This window comes from Hippoglossus stenolepis, chromosome 2 (genome assembly GCF_022539355.2).
Source record: "Hippoglossus stenolepis isolate QCI-W04-F060 chromosome 2, HSTE1.2, whole genome shotgun sequence".
NCBI classification, from domain to species: Eukaryota; Metazoa; Chordata; class Actinopteri; order Pleuronectiformes; family Pleuronectidae; genus Hippoglossus; species Hippoglossus stenolepis.
Window position 1 is genome coordinate 10,793,054 of NC_061484.1, and position 18,089 is coordinate 10,811,142.

The 18,089-nt window shown below is 41.2% G+C and overlaps 1 protein-coding gene across 2 annotated transcripts; it reads left to right on the plus strand.

Moving 5' to 3' along the window:
* The first annotated feature begins 17 nt into the window (after positions 1-17).
* On the plus strand, positions 18-1,647 carry tmem186 (transmembrane protein 186). Of its 2 annotated transcripts, none has more exons than XM_035147035.2 (2): positions 18-147; positions 302-1,647. In XM_035147035.2, the coding sequence occupies exons 1-2, from the start codon at positions 145-147 to the stop codon at positions 941-943; spliced, it is 645 nt and encodes a 214-aa protein (XP_035002926.1). In that variant the 5' UTR covers positions 18-144; the 3' UTR covers positions 944-1,647. The 2 variants fall into 2 exon arrangements, with proteins under 2 accessions (XP_035002926.1, XP_035002936.1); XM_035147045.2 differs by having other exon boundaries at positions 43-141.
* Positions 1,648-18,089: the final 16,442 nt, after the last annotated feature.

The following is an 18,089-nucleotide window of genomic DNA, read 5'->3' on the forward strand; positions in this document are numbered from 1 at the left end:
GAATGGTAAATAATTTAAGGTACATCCGGGTCAGATAGCGAGTACTTCCGGTTAGCTAACGGTGCGAAGTGTTGCCTTTGGAGTGTCTTTACTTAGAGGACTCGTTTCCATGTGACTACTTCCTGATACAGTTTGTCGCAGGTCATGGTGCGTTTCTTCTTCTCTCTTACACAAAGTTCACTGTTACACGTATATCTGTCATTTGTAAATAGTTTTATTGTTATTATTGCTGTGTACCTCAGCTCATGTATGCATGTTGAGGTCAGTGTCAAAGGAACCCTTTTGATTGTTGTTTCTACAGCTCAGATCAGTGTTGCTGTGCAGGTTGACCCCCCATGTCCAGTCCTGTACCAGAGGATCATGTCTACTAGCAGGTCGGACACCTTGTGGCGTGCCGCTTCCTTCACCTGGTCACACACCCCTCATATCTACAACCACAGCTCTGGTCAGGTACTCTGACTTGTCCACAGAGAAGTACACTATGATTTACACCCTGCCGTACATTAAACATCTGAGAGCCGTGTCCAGGCTCAAACTGCTCCAAACTGCAGTCACTGTGGTCCTCGTGCCCCCAGTGTACTTCTTCTACGTCCAGGGAGATGTGCCCTTCTTCCTTGTCAGCTACACAACGGGGATAGCGCTGCTGGCTGGTGCCATGCTGTACACCGTCAGTCACTTTTTCAGGAGGGTTGTGGGGATGATGTACCTGGACCCGTCTCAGACCACACTCAAAGTGTCCCACCTCACCTTCTGGGGCAGGCGCCATGATCTCTACCTCCCTGTGTCAGATGTTATGACCATTGGGGACACGGGGGACTCAGCAAAAGAGACAATATTGAAACTAAAGAGATACAGCAGTCCACAGACATTGTATTTCTCCACTCACTATGGACGTGTGGTCGATCAATTGGGTTTTGAGAAGGTGTTTGGAAATCTGAAATGATGCAGAATTTTTTTTAAGTGCTTCGATTTGGTTGAAGTATGATAGTGAATATTTGTGAATTAATCAATGGACTTAAATGCAACATTGTGAAAATGAAATGGGCCTGGTAATAAATGTTTTATTAAATTAAAATTGTGCGTGAGGATGAACGTTCAGCTGAACTTTGGTCTTTTGAATAGAACAACATGAGTGTTGGCCATATGTTAGGGATAGTAAGATTATTTTTGCTTAGAAACCACTGACCTAATGTGTGAAGCAAAACTAAAAGTCAAATAAGTCTTTTCTCACAAAAGTGAGACTGCCCTAATGTTTAACAAGCAACACATGGTCTAAATACTGTAGAAAAAAGCCTGTTAAAAAAAAATATTTTAAATATTAAGTGTGAAACAGAAAGTGTGCAGTGTGTCCGAGAGCTTTCTGGGTGTAGACGAGTCTCGTGTTGGAAGTGGTGATGATGGCGAGCTGGAAAAAGCCTCCTCCTGGGTACTGTGGTTTTATGGAGCAGCTGATGGTGGCATAGGAGGACTTGTTGTCCCTATCAATGAGATGGAAATCCCTGGTTGATACAGCGGATCTGTAAAGACAGAGGGAGAGAGTTGATGGAGCAAATCACCTCTAGTCTGGTTAAAGCTGGTGGGACATACAGAAAGTATCTAAGTCATATCAAGTGTGTCTTTTCATTAAAATCCAATTATGTCCAAGAATACTGAAACTTGTGCAAATGCTTGAAAATCGTCTGTTCTAAACTTTATGGTAATTTTAAACTAACGTCTGATGGTTGCTGGGATCAATAATGAACGTAATAAAAATAATGAGAGTAATATAATAATGAGGAATCTGAAAATAATGAAAATATCATGTGTCACTGAAAATGTTACCTGAGACATGATGGTTGCTCTGATGAATAATGATCATAATGAAATAAGTTGATAATAATTTTGCTGCAGAAGGCATGACTGTTCGAAAGAGCAGAGCCTCAATTCAGCTGTTTACACCAGAGCTGCTGACTTCACGTCCCTCTTCAGGTCATCCACTGGTTTCCAGTCATCCTGGAGTTTCATCTCCACATACCAGCACAGCGGCTGCCTCCTCACATTATCACATTAAAGTTTCAAATAGACTGTTGGTGTATCTAATAACCTTCCAGCTGAGTGTACGTGCACGCTGAGTGATGCTTATCTTACTTCCTGCTGAGTGACTGCAGCTTAGGAGAGACGAACAGCTACTGATGATACTGAATCGTTATTGGCTCGTTGTCATCGTCATGTACTGAAGCTCACTCTGCTCATAGACAGACAGGTTTACTCACAACTGCGGTGCACAAACACCATACACATACGCCGGAGGGGCAGGGTCTGAATGGAATTTAGTTTTCTCAGCAGTTTTTGCAATTGCCCCTGCAATCCTGAATGTTGAGAGATGTATCCGTCAATGGGTTATCGTACGTCCATTTGTATATCAAGCTTCTAATGCTTTCTGAAAGCACAGCAGCAGAGCGTGTGAGTGATTTCAACTGTTTGTGAGGACCTAAAATGGCAGTGTTTAAAAGTGATGTCTTAATGAGACTGAATCTTTGTTTACTGACTGACACTGACTTACACATCAGTGCATCTCTAGACAGCAACACAGTCAACACAATGTGTACTGGACTTCCAGAGAAAGAGAACTTATTATTGCTACATGGTAAAATGTCTCAAACCCTGTAATCACTATTGGATCATTAAGTCTCTTTTATTTTCATGTTACTCTAAAGCTTCAAAGCTTCACCACTGGTTCACTGCTATTAGCAGTGTCTAAAGCATAAAACTGTTTGGTCCACAGAGTGAGAGAAAATAGCAATAAATAAATAAAACTGAGAAGTCAAAGTGTCTATGAACAAATGAGTCAAATATTTGCCACAAAACATTATTTGAAAAATGTTGGTTTATTGTGTGCTACTCTGAGGAAATCTTTGAGATACTGGCAGTCTTGCATTAGTCTCTTGTGGGACTCCTTGGTCCCCTCCAGTAACATCTCAAGCAGGTTGCTTGGACTTGGTTGAAGGGGGTTAGAAAGACAGAGGAGAAAGAGAGACAAACATAAGCACGGACTGCCAGTTACCAAAAAAGGCTGCTGATGACTGAGGTTTTCCTTCATACCTAAGAAGTTCCTCATTATTGTCATCCCCAATAATCCTGGCCCCACGGTTTGTCACATGGTTGGATTTCAGCGCTGATGTCACCTTGGTTTCCATCTCCCTGGTTAAGATGGAGGTTTAGGTTGTTAGTATCAAAGCCAAAGGAAATAAGATAAAAAATAAACACTAATGATAAATCACACAAATCACATTATGTCCATATTGGGTAAATAACCTCTTAGAAACCCAGCCGCTCCTATAGGAGTTTAAGTTTAGATAATCTTGTAGTGACATCAATCCGTACTCTCAATTCAATTCAACTCAATAAGCAAATGACACAACATTTACATGTGTAGCCAAAGCACTGATACAATATTAGAGTCAACAAAGAATCATATTAATAATTATAATCAAGCACGCTGGAAGTAGGGCTGCTGATGGGGCTGCAGCACCTCTTACTGGCAAGGGGCCATAACTGCAAGGCAAAAAATGTTGACTTAACAAATAGATAAAAAAACACCTTTCATTTTATTTTTTAGAGAGACATTTTGACAATAGCGAAGCAGTAGGGCTAATATCTTTTAATTAAATAATTATTATAATGTTTGATTGAGTCTCCAGCGGTGTCGTGAACGGTATATGCAGCTATACGGTGATGGACAGCGAGAGCATGACCTGCTTCACTCTGCCATGATGGTGACAGAGAGTCTGCCTCTTGTATAATAACCTCAGGTCATCCACTGTGAGCACATTTAATTGTAGAACCTTGTTGATTATGTCAATAACAGGCTGTGGAGTTATTTATATAGTGATATTTGGGAACGGCAATATTTATCCTGTCATATTTGCTACCTGCCCCAAAACAAATAATGTTAATTTAGTTAGTTTTATAAAAATCAGCTGTTCCAAGTGACAGTTTAGAAAAGGAACTAATGGCCCATAGAGTTTTTGCAAGATGAGAGAATAGAAGGAATAAGGAAAAAAGAATAGTTGACTCAATATGCATCATCATGTAGTTGTCTCACCCTAAAGTCTGTTAGCCAGTATTGATGCAAAAATGCACCAAATGCTGTTGGCCTATTTTTGGGTAAGCTAAAATATGCAAGAGTAGTTTTACATGTCACAAGAACATGCAATGTTTATCCTTTGCTGGAAAGCCTGCTTTGAAAAAAACAACCTGTGGCATAAATTATGAGGATACACACTCCAGGCAACACTACACCTCTAGGGTTAGATATCTATGGAATTGCACCAAGTCAAGTTAGCTGACTGTTGTTGTGTAAAATATTCTTAAACTGGAATGACATTTAGTTGGCTATTTAAATTAATCTAAAAGTCAGCTCTGCATTTAATATGCTGTTATTTTATAGACTTTTTTCTCAGCACCCCCAACTCTCTGACTGGCTTCCAGCATCCCTGATTATAATGTGAACACACTAACAACAACTATAATAACAATCGTAAATATACAGTGTACGTCATACAGGTAATGAAGTTATGACTACATAGAAAATAAATAAGAGTCATCTCTACCTTTGAGTCAAACCTTTGAATTCAGGGACAATATTTTCTAAAAATCTTGCTGAAGAATTTCTCCCTAATGTCAAAAAAGTGTAGCTACAGCAGCTTTGTCAAACAGGCAGCACAAGCCCAGCCTGTCCACCACTATATATTTACCTATTGCAATAAAATATTGTCTTATTATAGCTTTAACAACAGTGGAGTAGCCAAAGAGTTTAAACACATTGTGATAAACTGCACTTCTGTAAAACAAACAAGCAAACAACACACAGCAGTTTAAACACCATGTAGACTTATTCAAATCACGTCCTGTCTATGTAAACACACGGACATACATAATATTATTATAGTGCATTTGGAAAATGAGGATAAATACTGGTTTACCTTGTTGAAACAGCACTTGTCACAGCCTGTCACAGGGCAGGACACCAGGCACCAGGGGGCTCTCAGAGTTACCCCTGCAGAGAAGAGGCCTGTTGATTGGTCAGCTCTACAGTCTGTACACCAATTATGTTTCTCATAGCAGAAAAGAGGCGGGCCTCATCAAAGCAGGTGTAATGGTTTCCAGTATCGTACAGACGCTACGATACATATTCAATTTGAATTATTGAACTTCATACATTTTCTTGCAACTTCCTGATTTTTAAGAGATGTATTTATTCCAGGAGGAAAAATTATAATTTCCTGTATGTAAGTCTTCCAATTTAGATTCTTACTCTAATAATGTTAATAATTTGCAGACACTCATTTCGACTCTATACTGTAGTATGTTATTTAAACCACTAGGTGTCACTAAAGTCCACGTAATATATGTCAAATTTGTATCAACTTCCTAGCGAATATCTGATTCAGCAGCTGAGCAGTGTTTTATTAACCCAGGTCACACATTCACATGCAGCAGAACAAGTTGCCGGCTCATTTCATAAACGTCCTCCATCTGTCACTGCAAACCCTCATCACTGTTTGTTACTCTGAGTTATATCACCACATTCTTTGCTTGTCATTGCGTCTTCAGAAAGCAACGCAAAGACATAACCACACATCCCGCCCTGGCACCAGCTGACAATGCATGGGAACTGTATGGTTTACATGTCACTGTCATATTTGGCTTTTTTTTTTTATTCCCCCTATGACCTGCTGTTTACATTCACTGTGCTCTGTTGATCTCTACGTCTACTCGGAATGAGACATCCAGCAGATAGGGGCTGTTATTGTGTGGTCGCAGTCACACCCCAGATAAAGAGCACCCTCGCTTCACCTACGGGTTCCCAGAAGAACACTTGAGAACGTTAACAAAGGAACAAAGGTGGTGGAGTGGAGCTTTTTCCTCTGTAAAACCTCCGTGCATTGAAAGGGATTCTGGCAGCTCCGAGGGCTTCTTTCATGTCTTCAAGGGCCCTGGAGAGTCCCCCTTCTACTGGCTGCTGTCCTGCTGCAAAACGTCCAACTGCAGACCCACCTCTGTTTGTTTTTGTCATTGTTAATAACCAGGACGAGCTTCCTATGATCAACAATATTGCATTGACCTTGACTCCATCTCCGCCTGAATGATTCTGCTTTTATATTCAATACAATTTCCTGTGTTTATGAAGGTTTTGGCCGCTTTTCTCTGACTCATTGGTCATTAACAATATATAGGAAGGCGCATGCAGCATTTTAGAACTGGTGTGTAATACCCTGAAGTATGCCTGACCGCTTGTGTCCTCCCAAAGAGGCATTTGTCACAGTGCAACCTGGATACCAACATGTTTGGATCACTCCCTGTAAGTGCTAAACTGAGGCCACTGCTCCCTGGGGTTTGCATGACGCTGTTATGATCAACTGCCCGGCTCTACCAGCTCCTGGTAACACATCTACCATGCGGACAGCTTGTTCCCTTTCATTGTCCAACACATTCCAGATTGTTTTTTGGCACAATATTTTGGATCTTTATTACACAAAAGGGAAACCTTCCTGTCTGTGAAGGATTTCCTCTTGTTTTCAATAATGAAAAGGCCCCGGCCAAAATAATCCACAGCACTATTCATTTAATTTGAGCATTTTTGGCTCGTCATCATCAAAACAAATGGCTCATTTCCTCATTTACCAACATTAACGAACAATACATCTTACTGTTATGTTTCAATTACAATTAAGTCTTATTTCATCTGATTAGTTCCACACAACATCTGTCAAAACATTTTTTCAGTGAGTTGATATTGAACAAATATTGAACATTTTGGGAAAGATATGCTTATGTGCTTTCTTGTTAAATGAGCAGATTAGTAGCAATTTAATGATTGTAAGTTATTCATGGTGCTCAAGCCAGGGGCCTGTTAACTTCGTATAAAGACTGGAAAAGAGCTCATTTAAATAAAAAATAAAATCCAACAATATACATGGTTGTAGCTGATTATTTTTATCTAATCCATCCTCAAATAAAAAATTTGGAAAATGAGCATTTGTAGTTTTCAGGGAGTGTCTGCTTCCAGCTGCTTTTTACCATGGAATAGTTACAGTGTGTACCTCTATGTAAAACTGTTTAATATTGTTTTAATAGTTGGATAAAGCAAACAAGATATGACATGTTAATGATTAGTTTTTAGAGAAGCCTAAAGGAGTATTTTTTAACTTTAAAGAGGTCATGGCTCCCTGTTTCCCACTGCTTTTAATCTTAAGTCAATTATCTCTTTGCTGTAGCGTCTTACTTCTGATCGGTGTGTATTCCCCAAATTTAGCTCCTTAAGTGAAGGTGTATCTCAATTAGACAGAGGAATATGATAAATATGACATTTTCTTCAGTGTCAAATATGTTATGGATAAGGGCTGTTTTGGAAATTGTTTATCGGAAGAATTAAATCCAACTAGACTGTTTTTGATACGTGGCTGTGGCTCGAGAGGTACAGAGGGTCCTCCACTTATTTTAACATTGTTTTTTATTTGTTTTGAGGGCTCAGATTTATCTTATGTGTTTCATACTCTATGATGTAATTTTGAGTATGTGTGCGTTAGTGTTTGTGAGACAAATTCCAATCAGCTCTGTTGATATGGCAATAACGTATAAAGTTCCACAGAAGGTCGGTGGTTCGATCCCCGGCTCCTCCAGTCTGCATTCCAAAGTGTCCTTGGGCAAGATACTGAACCCTGACAGTTGTGCTGTAGACAAAGCACCGCGTCTAAAAGGGTTTTTTAACATGTGCGTGAGTGTGACTTCAACTGTGAAGTGTTGTGAATGATCGATAAGGCTGGAAAAGCTATTTAAATATAGTTACTTTACCATTTACTGAAAAACGGCACTTTTGAGTATATTCACAACATGAACGGATCATTACATTTATTAACAGCTAATCAGCATGTATATCAAATATTCAGATTAAGTTAACCAGAACCAAGAGGAAAGAACACATTAGTCCAGTTCTGCGCTGGATTGACTTTAAGGTTCTCCTCCTTACATACTGGGCTCTGAATGGGCTCGGACCCAGTTCTATAGCTTATATGTCCCCTCTAGAACACTGAGATCATCTGCAGCAAGTCTATTAGATGTTCCCAACAACAGCCGAAAGAAGATCGGAGATGCAGCTTTGTAAACTCTGCTGGTATCAGAGAAGCCAGTTTAATGAAATTTTGCTTCGGCCTTTAACTAGATTTTGCACTTGCCCGCACTCCTGCGCTCTTTTAGTTTGTATCACTTTCTTTCTTTTCTGTATTTTTTAATTTAATTTAATTTCTTTTTTATTTCCTATTTTTGTCATTTAACATGTTCTTCTTAAAATCTGTTCTCTTCTTATTTGAATTACATTTAAGTGTTTTTATTTGTATCTTTATTGTATGTAAAGCACTTCGAGTTGTAATTCTTGTATGAAAAGGTGCTACACAAATAAAGTTGATCATTATTATTATGAAGCCAGTGAAGGACATTTCTACACCTGCCGATCGTGATTCTTGTTCATACACTTTCACTCTGTGCAGGACTTGCTGGGACATTATGTGAGATGGATTACTGAAGTGAAGTTTTAATATTTGAGAAGCCAACCAGGACAAAGGCATTAAAGTGACATGTGTATCGAACAAGAGTGCAAGCAGCAGACCTGTTCCCTCACCTCTTGCAGAATACAACACTATCAGATTGCAACATATTGGCAGCTACCAGCCATACTTCTCTGATTTACGGCCACAGAAAGTGAGTGGCCCTGCGTCTCTGCTGGGTGTCAGGGGTGGGAGCCCGGACCCTGGCACCATAAATCCTGATGGCTGTGGTGGCCCTGCAGAGAGTGTGCTTAACCCTGCATCAGGTTTATAATTAGAAACATACCTCGCTGCGTTCTCGGGGCAGGAAACAGCCGGGGGCCTCCGTGTGTGTGTGAGGCTATAGGCGAACAAAAAGAGGAAAGAGTACACATGGGGCAGGCATGCGATTTGATCACAGTCTGGTATTTGAGCGCCGCAGTCACCTCGTTAGAATGTGCAGGTGGATGAGAGGGCAGGATGGAGAGAAGCTATGTCACGAGGTAATGAGACATGGGAAACCAATAGTCATACTGTATGTTTCAATTAGACCTCAGTGAACTACAGACAGAGGTCTGCAGCTTGACTCGTAGTCTGGGAACAATGGGATTTGCCTGTTACCATGTATAGGCTATACAGTACAGTTACATACACATATATAATGTATATCAAGGCATTTTTTTAAACACCTACAAAAGTTGAGGTTTCCCATGGAGTTCTAACTTTTGGGTTTGAGATCATCCAATTTAGAATTGTTTACCATATTTATGTAGTACATTCAATTTATTTATAAATCATTCAATTATGTTACAAATTTTAGTAACAGATTTTATCCATGCCTTATGTGGGGTCAAGTTTGATATTGGTTTTCCATAGATTTGTTTACATTGTCATTACAACATGGTATAATGTTGTACAGCATGTATTTAGAGGTTACATCTTTATTGTATTCTTCTGCAAGAAGGTTGCAGAGGGGAAAACGTAACAAATCCAACAAACACACGTCAACATAACTTTCTCTATATGTAATAAATGACAGATTAAATTAGAAATGATCAGGGATCCCTCTGTTTTTTATTTGGGTGTCCAAGGCCTGACATGGCCTGCAGCAGTATGTTCTCTAATCATGACACAACACGTGTGCTTCTGTTACTGAGCTTATAAATTGTTTTGTTATAACCAAGATGATTTTACTCTGCTGAGCTCAGCCATGAAGGGTATTTGCTTTTTTTTCATCCCCGACATTCACTGATCCCCTTATACTTGATCTGTGATCCACTATGTCTCCAAGGAAATCCATAACATATGGAGTTGGGACAAACCCTGAGCCTGATTAGAAACATTATATATTAGTGTTGGGAAATCCTATTTCAGTCAAAATTGGTCGAAAGCCACAAAAGACAGGAAATCCAGCTGATCCTCGCTAACACAAAATACACTTAGCTCTATACATCCATTTTTTTTACATGGCACATCAAATCTTTCTGTTGTATCCCAAACCACACAAATATTAGTAGTTTAAATTAACTTCGCTGCTGCTCGTTTCTGCCTTTTTGCAAAGATAGAGGGTTATGGCTGCTTTGGGAGAGAAGACCTAAGAGTTTGATGGGATCCAGTCAATCTGCAGAGCTAATGAAAAGTAAGGAATTATAATTTTTAATTATCAAATAAATATCTTTGTATGGCCCCACTACTTTGGGACGCCATGTTTTTGGACATGCTTCACGGCATCTTCTGTTTCACCCACTGTTTTCACAAAGTGTCTCGTCCCACCACCCTGGCAGTGCAGGCCAGGGCCAGACAAACTGCTCGATAGTGGGATATGTTTGAAAACATGAGGAGTGAGGGATTCACTGGTTCGCCCTGTGTTTTTTCCAGTAATAGTAGAGGGGATGTGTTGTGGGGTTACACAGGGCGAGGCTGAGAGAAGCTCACAATAGACAATTGATAAGCTGCATCACAACATCCATTGTGTTCTCCAGTGCAATGTCTCCCAGTTTGATTCGCAGAGCCCAAATATTCGCTTTTTTGGAATCAGACCCAATTTTTTCAGCTTTTTGTTTTTTTGGAGATATAACAGCACAAACGTCTTTCACCAGGGAACCACCAACAAAAACGTTCTATTTTTGTGTCTGGGCACTAAGGCAGCACAGAGGGGACATTTAAAAATGCATTTCTTTTAAGGAAAAGAAGAAATATGTACAAAGCAAAGATCAGTTCCCTATTTCTATTTAGATATTCCCAGATGACACAAGATTAATATGCTTAATTTATCCTTATAAGGTTAATTAAGTGCTCTACATACATCAAGATAGGGACCTGTATACAACATATTACATTAGCAACCTCAATGGGAAGGCCAGTTAAGTTCATGGGTTAATATGTGCAGCCTTTGCACCAATTTGACATGCTGAGAGTACTTCCTCCGCTTGGGCCGAATCTTTGTTAGAGAATTTCCCTCCCTAAAACAACGCATTGAAGCCAGCACGCAGGACGGCTTCACACACCCGACCTATATAGAAAAAAAGCTTTGGCGGGCCATGCTGCACATTTCAATTCTTTGGAAGCGATGCCTCACCCAGCGGGGAGTTCCTGCTGAAAAGAGAAGTGCGGCTCAGCCTCGGAGACTAATACAGGATGGAGGGAGGAGGACTGCTCCGCTCCCAAGATTATGTGCCCGGCGTCCCCAGTGCCATTCCCAATCCAGTTTTACAATCCTGACTGCCAAGAGGTGAGAACAACCCGGTTTGACATTAGTCAGGTGTCATATGGGCACGGAGGCGACTGACTGGCTGATTAAACGTGTTTACCTTGGCTCCACTCCTCAGACTGTCAGTCTCCTCTTTAGCACTGCGAGGGATTTCCTCAAGGTCAATCTCATCAATACTGAACAATACCTCACAACTGGATGAGGGAGGGAGGTAGCAGGAGGGTGTGAGGTGGGGTGGGGTGCAGTGGAAGGTGCCCTCCGAGTGCAGAGTGATTATTCTGGTCAGCTATTGTAGCGCTGCCCCTCGAGGCTTCAAGTACTTACCTGGAATAAAGCACAATAAGCAATTAGAGGAAGTCCGTTTTTTGGTGTATATCAACTGTTGGCAGGTTTATGGCTTAATCGCACCGTTATCTGCATCACCATTGTGTGTATGCAGTTTACACAATGCAAATACAGTGAGAGTGATTACTGGGTTATTCTAACTGAGTAATGAGTCTGGAGATTCTAGGGGATAGGCAATACAGTTCACTGGGAATGCAAACAATTTGGATTGTACCATACAGTACACTGACTAACACCTTGACCCTGTGATGGAAATTTGACCTGGTGAGACTTCTGAAATAACTTATAATGGTCTAATTTTCCATTACAGCCCCTAAAGTATGCACACAGAACAACATTGGCTTTAGTCGTTGCACTGTTATACTTTTATTTTGTATTTTGTTTTCATTCATAGTTTTTGCACACCATTGCTCTCCTCCTCCCTGTACACAGCGTTCTGCAATTTCCTGTGATTGTTTTCATGTTTTATTTGTAAATCTGGTGGTTATGTTAACTACATGATGAAAATGTCATTTAAAGCTGCACTCAATATTTTTCTTCATACAAACTATAGACCATTGAATGTCAAAGGGATCACTGATAAGGTTTTTTCAGACATGAACTCAGGAAAATGTCCAGATAAGTGGGTCCAGTCATTAACCGGCGTTTGCCTTTCACATACGAAGAACGCAGCAGGAGATTGTCTCAGACGCATTCAGGATAGCAAGAAAATGTCTGGAACATTCAGGTGAGGGGTGGAGCCTGAGTAGAACGGCAGGACATGATGTATCCGCTGTGGAGGTCACAAGTTTTTGTTTACGGTACATCAACACAAACGTCAGCTCTTAAAAGCTCTAAAATCTCATTTCTTTTCAAGTTCAAGTCTTAGTCGGTGACCTCTACGTGACAACTCTTTTACATCCTGAGATATTTGTATTCTTTTTCTTATTTTTCCACTTTTTCCTGCTGTATTCTCATTTGTGCTCACTTGGACTTGTTTCCTGGACATTTGGGCCTGGCAGGAAAAGTTCCAGAAGATGTCCAGAGCAGTTGACTCGGACATTTATGTTCTCACATAATTTCAGGAAAATTTCTGGAGTTCAGTGCATGTTAGAAAACGCTATCTAACTTTGTATGTATCCACAGCGAGATAAGTGTTTGATCTTTTTCAGCTTGTTGTTTGGTTTTACAGCCAGTTACAGACTGGCCATTGGGAATACCGGGACACATCCTGGTGGGCCACCATGTCTGCGGGCTGGTGGACCATCAAAAAATCCATAAAGTTTTTACCATTACCGGCCCTGTCAGTCTCTTCAGTGGCCCCTCTCTCTGTGTGCCTGTGTTTCGGGAGCATGCTGTGGTGTGTGTGTGTGTGTGTTCACCGACTGAGCTCACTGGTTAATCACAACCAGGTTTTAGAGAAGATCTGTCAACCAGAACAACCCATCTTGACAAGAAGACAACTGCTCAACTGGAAAAACAAAAGCAATCTCTCAGACACCCAATGGCACCATCTGCCTTCTGAATACATATCCATAGATTGGCAGATCACAATAAGAAATCACACAGACTCATTTGACGCACACTGGACCCCATTCATTACCACCTCTTACAATCTGATGCAATTGAGATCAATACACATACAGACATGCAGAAATTCCTCACACATATAATGAGCTCCCCCTTCTATTGACCATAACACCAATGCCCCTGTTCTCACATCCCCTTTTCCCTTAATCCAGCTCCCACCACACAGCAGACTCACAGCACTAGAGCCCTGCCAGGCCCTCCAGTACTGTCTCCTTAATATCAATACAAATCTGTCCATACCATAAGATGTTTCTAAATTATTGTTAATATTATCATTATTATCATCATGATCACGATCATGATGATAATAGAATAACCTTGATATTAACACATACAACAAGGTCAAAGCAACCCTACCTAGATAACCTGTCCTACATTTATTTATTTTCTTCACCACATTAATGTCACTACAATAGTTTATTAGATTAGATTAGACGCACATATAGGACTGAAATTAACAAATAGACCTCAAGCTACATTAGATCCAGCACTTATTCCACAGCAGAGTAATTCCCTGCATGTGAAGCCCTCATTTGGTTGTGTTGACTTCTGTTTTACCCTGATTACACAGCGGCGAGGTCAAGTATGCATAGTTTTACACTCTGCTTACTGTTAGTCATTTGACAGATCCACATATCGGAGAAAAATTGAAATCTCTGCCAGAAAATTATTCCTTTCCCAGAACCCTCTGTTAATGAGACAGTGCAAATGATTTCTGAGAGGACCAAATGGAAAAATCATATGCTTCGTGTGTAAATTAATACTTTTGTGAGACAGCAGTAAAATCACAGACACTCATGAATTCCTATTCCCATTATAATAAGAGAATGGCTGTTGACAAATGAGCTCAGTGCACGTTCATTTCTCAACATCATCTCCCCGAAATAACTGTGGTCTTGGGGAAGAGGTCAAATCAAAGTAATAGAGAGATTATACAGCAGTGATTAATACAGGTCTTTACTGCCTCCTCATAAAGATGTGCGTCAGATGAATTAGGAAAGGTTTGGCTATAGCTCATTTAAAGTAAAGTGTGTTTTCATATGGTCACAGTGTTCAGGTAATTACCCAAACATTCAACAGTCTTTCATCATTTTAAATTCAAAAGTACAGTTTTATGTTTTCATTTACTCTTTTTTACCACTGCACAGAAACTATTTGTGTAGCATTTGGTCTTGGCTTAAAAACAAGATTGTGAAATAGATAGATATAAATGCAGCAATTGCAGGATAATGTACTAACATCATTTTATTACAGAGGTGATAACCTGGTCTTAAACAGTCTCTTATGATACAAACAACTAAATAAATATATCACTTCCTCGTTAACACATTTTTCTCGGTTCAGGTCAAGAAAACCCTGAAAGAGTTGGTTTACAGTGTCTGATCGATTTTCAAGGGATCAGATAAAAATCTTGGTATTTCAATTCAAACTCAAAGCACATTTATTCTGCACAGACTTCGCCCTGTTAGAACCATCAGCTCCAGCCAGTTATTCATTATTTCTGCCATGAACCTGCAGGGTATTGCTGGTATTTCCATCTACACCTACACACACATGTACAGAAACATGTACTGTATAAGTGTAGGGCCCACACACACACACACTCATGCTACTACTGTTTTTTTTGTGTCCCTCATTAGGACGCCTGTGGGTGTTGGAATAACTTTGTGTTTAAATGGTAATACAATGCAGTGAATTCAGTCAGTGTACTCTACATTCTGCAGCACTGGAGTTTAACCTAGCGTTGGTGATTTGGTGACTTTTGCTTTAGCACCACCATGAGGTAAAAGATCTTGACTGAATACTTGCAGCACGCCAACATGATAGAACTTAAGTGATAGATATGATTTTAATCTGGTTAACTTGTGGTGTTTGTCTTGTTTTGAAATGGAGCTTCTGAGGACTTGTTCAAGGCATCAGCTCAAAGACACCATCATTGTGTCCGAAAATATCCTTACATGATTCCCTACGACTCTGTGGCGCTTGGAGCCTCTCCCTGTGGGACCACAGCGTACAATCAGTAAGTGTTGTCACTTTTTTTGTCATATTTGGGCATATCTAGAAAGAGAGAGAGAGAGTACTCGGAGAGAGAGAGAGAGAGTTCCTCCTCCAGATTCTCAGGCCTCTGCAGGTCTGTCTCAGTGGCAGAATGGACAGTTCCTGTGTTTGTGCCTGTTCCTGTCTCCCGCTGTCACCCTGAGGCGCGTCGCCATTGTTTCCTCATTTAGCGCCGGAGGTCAGGACTGCTCCCTCGTTTGCTCATGCTCTCTCTCCCTCTCTCTCTCTCTCTCTCCCTCGACCTTGCTGCCATAGGCGAGGGAGGAGAGCTGGGAGAGAGCAGGAGGCGACGCTCCACACAAACAGGGCCCGTCTCACCTAAAACAATTAGAGATACAGTTGGAGAACAGCCTGCGCTGTTGCCACACACACACACACTTGCACATGCACACGTCCACCTTTTGTTGTGCAGCAGGGGGGATTCCAGGTTTTCTTGTAAACACTGCAGGTAAACAGACTCTGTGTCTGGCACACTGAGAATAGAAGTTGCTTTTACTCTACTCTACTCTGTTGAACTCATATGTACTTTGTTTGATTCAGAAACATTCACTTGGGTCTTGTTCTTTGGCCAGAGCTGTATACATCACTTTTTGTCCTTGATTCATCCCCAAATCCCCGTTCTAAATTCTGCACTGCTTTTCAGTTTTTACTCGTCTCTTCTCTTCTCACACTTGATCTACTGTTTTGCCATTGAATGGACGTTATCAACACACATCTGTGCATATGCTTGTAGGGCACTATTAACCTACTGGTAGGTTAAGGAGGTGCAGTTAAGTTAAGTGGTTGCAGAAAGTCTGTTATCACCATGACAGCTCTATTTGTTTTATATGGTCTCCTCTCCTCTCCTCTAACTACAGCATTTAGCATTTGTCTCAAATCCAGTTTCCAACAACCTCTCTGACATTGAAAGACATTAAACAGCAGATGGCTGCACCCATTCTGAAAATAAACAGTGTAAATACAGTAAAGGTGGGAGGATGCAATATGAGTCAAGGAAGAAACCATTACATTTTGGTGTGGATCTGGATCAGGGGGTGTTTTTTTCACTTTCTTTAAAACTTAACAACATTTTCCCTGATTTCTCAGAGAACGATTCATGGATCTTGATCAAAATAATCAGCCATGTTTAGGGGACTGAGATTTATAAGTGTGTCTAATTCGGTGCATTCAAATATTCTGGATCTAGTGAATTTAAATTTGGTTTCATAAGGGGACTGTTGGACCTTGGCGAAGGTATCCACTCAGTAGTTATAACCTAGTTATTTATTTTTTTCCAGAACCATTACATTAAATTGTGGACGGGCACTCGGCCATCTCCTCCATCATCATCATCATCCTTGAAATGCCAGTTGTTGTCCATCTTTCTCGTCCGAACAGATGTTGCTCAACACAGTTTTCTGGTTTCCTTGTCAAATAAATATGCAAAGAACTGGATCTGGTTACAGTAAAATGGAGCTCTGATATTTCAATAAATACAGGTTGTAGTGAGCTGCTGTGTCCTGGCAGCTCTGCAGGATTCAGAATGACATGTTTATACAGTTTTCTCACCTCACAGAGAGCGTAGATTGGGGTAATTTACACATACAATTACCAAGATATTTGCACTGGCATATGCATGCGATGCTCTCATCATCCTCCCAAAATATATTCAGTGTGGTCGTATGTTGGGTCATGAATGATTGTTTTTAAAGAAATCATGTTAATCGAGGGTTAAGGGTCTATCATTATTGCTAAACTCATCTCTGCTTTGTAACAACCTGACAGCAGTGACACTGAACCTCTGACCGGTGGATTTTCACACAGTGCTATCATTTATTATGTGTTTTAAATTACAATGTACACATTTTTGTATTCAAATTATTATCCAAGTAGTTTATGGTGGCCACGGAGCAGGCAGTGACACTGGCACATTTGAATTTGGTGGTTGGATCAAGAGTACGTCCTGCAGCTGCTGAGAAGCAATACAACTTTTCAACAATTTAAAAGATTTTCCACAGGCTGTAAACAAAACCCATGTTTTAGGTTAAATAATGAGTTGTGGTGTTTTAAAGGGGACATAGCATGCAAATTCCACTTTGTTAGTGCTTCTACAGGTTAATGTGGGTATCTGGCATGTCTACCAACCCAAAAACTCTGGGGAAAAAACACTCGCGCGTTTTGTTATAGTTCCTCTAAGTCAGAAACGTCATGCTTGAGCGACTCGATTGCGCTTCCTGCGTTTTGTGTCGTAACAAGGCACTGGAAGTCTCCCTACATGGTCTTGGCCCCCCCCCCCGTCCCCCCACACTCGTTACTTCCGGGTTTACACCGGAGGCAGCGAGGCTGAGAGGCAGCGCAGTGCCGTTCCCAAGCACGCAGCCGGGCTGTTCACACGGGACGTGCATTTCTCCGCTGGTCAGCCCGCGATTCACTCACATGTGGCATTTGTCTGGATCGTTGGGACTGGGAGGCTGCAGCAGCTGCTCGGGAGCGACCGCTCGCTCTCCCGTGCGTGAGCTGGAATTTGTGTCAGCGCCACACAGCAGCAGTGTGGAAGACTTCCGCAGTGTTCAGCGCTACTGTAACCCCGAACCCCGACATTCAACGGGTACAACAACAAGCGGAGAAAGCAGAATCGCGGGCTGACCTTATATGTACAGTCTATGGGGCTGACCAGCGCGAGAAATGCCTGCCTCGTGTGAACAGCCAGGCGGCGGCGCGCTTGAGAACGGCGCTGCCTGCTCGCAGCGGTCTTCCACACTGCCAGCTGTGTGGAAGACTTCCGCAGTGTTCAGCTCTACTGTACGCCGGGTTACAGTAGTTACGCCGGGTTACACGGACGCGGAAGCGCCGCTGCGAGGCAG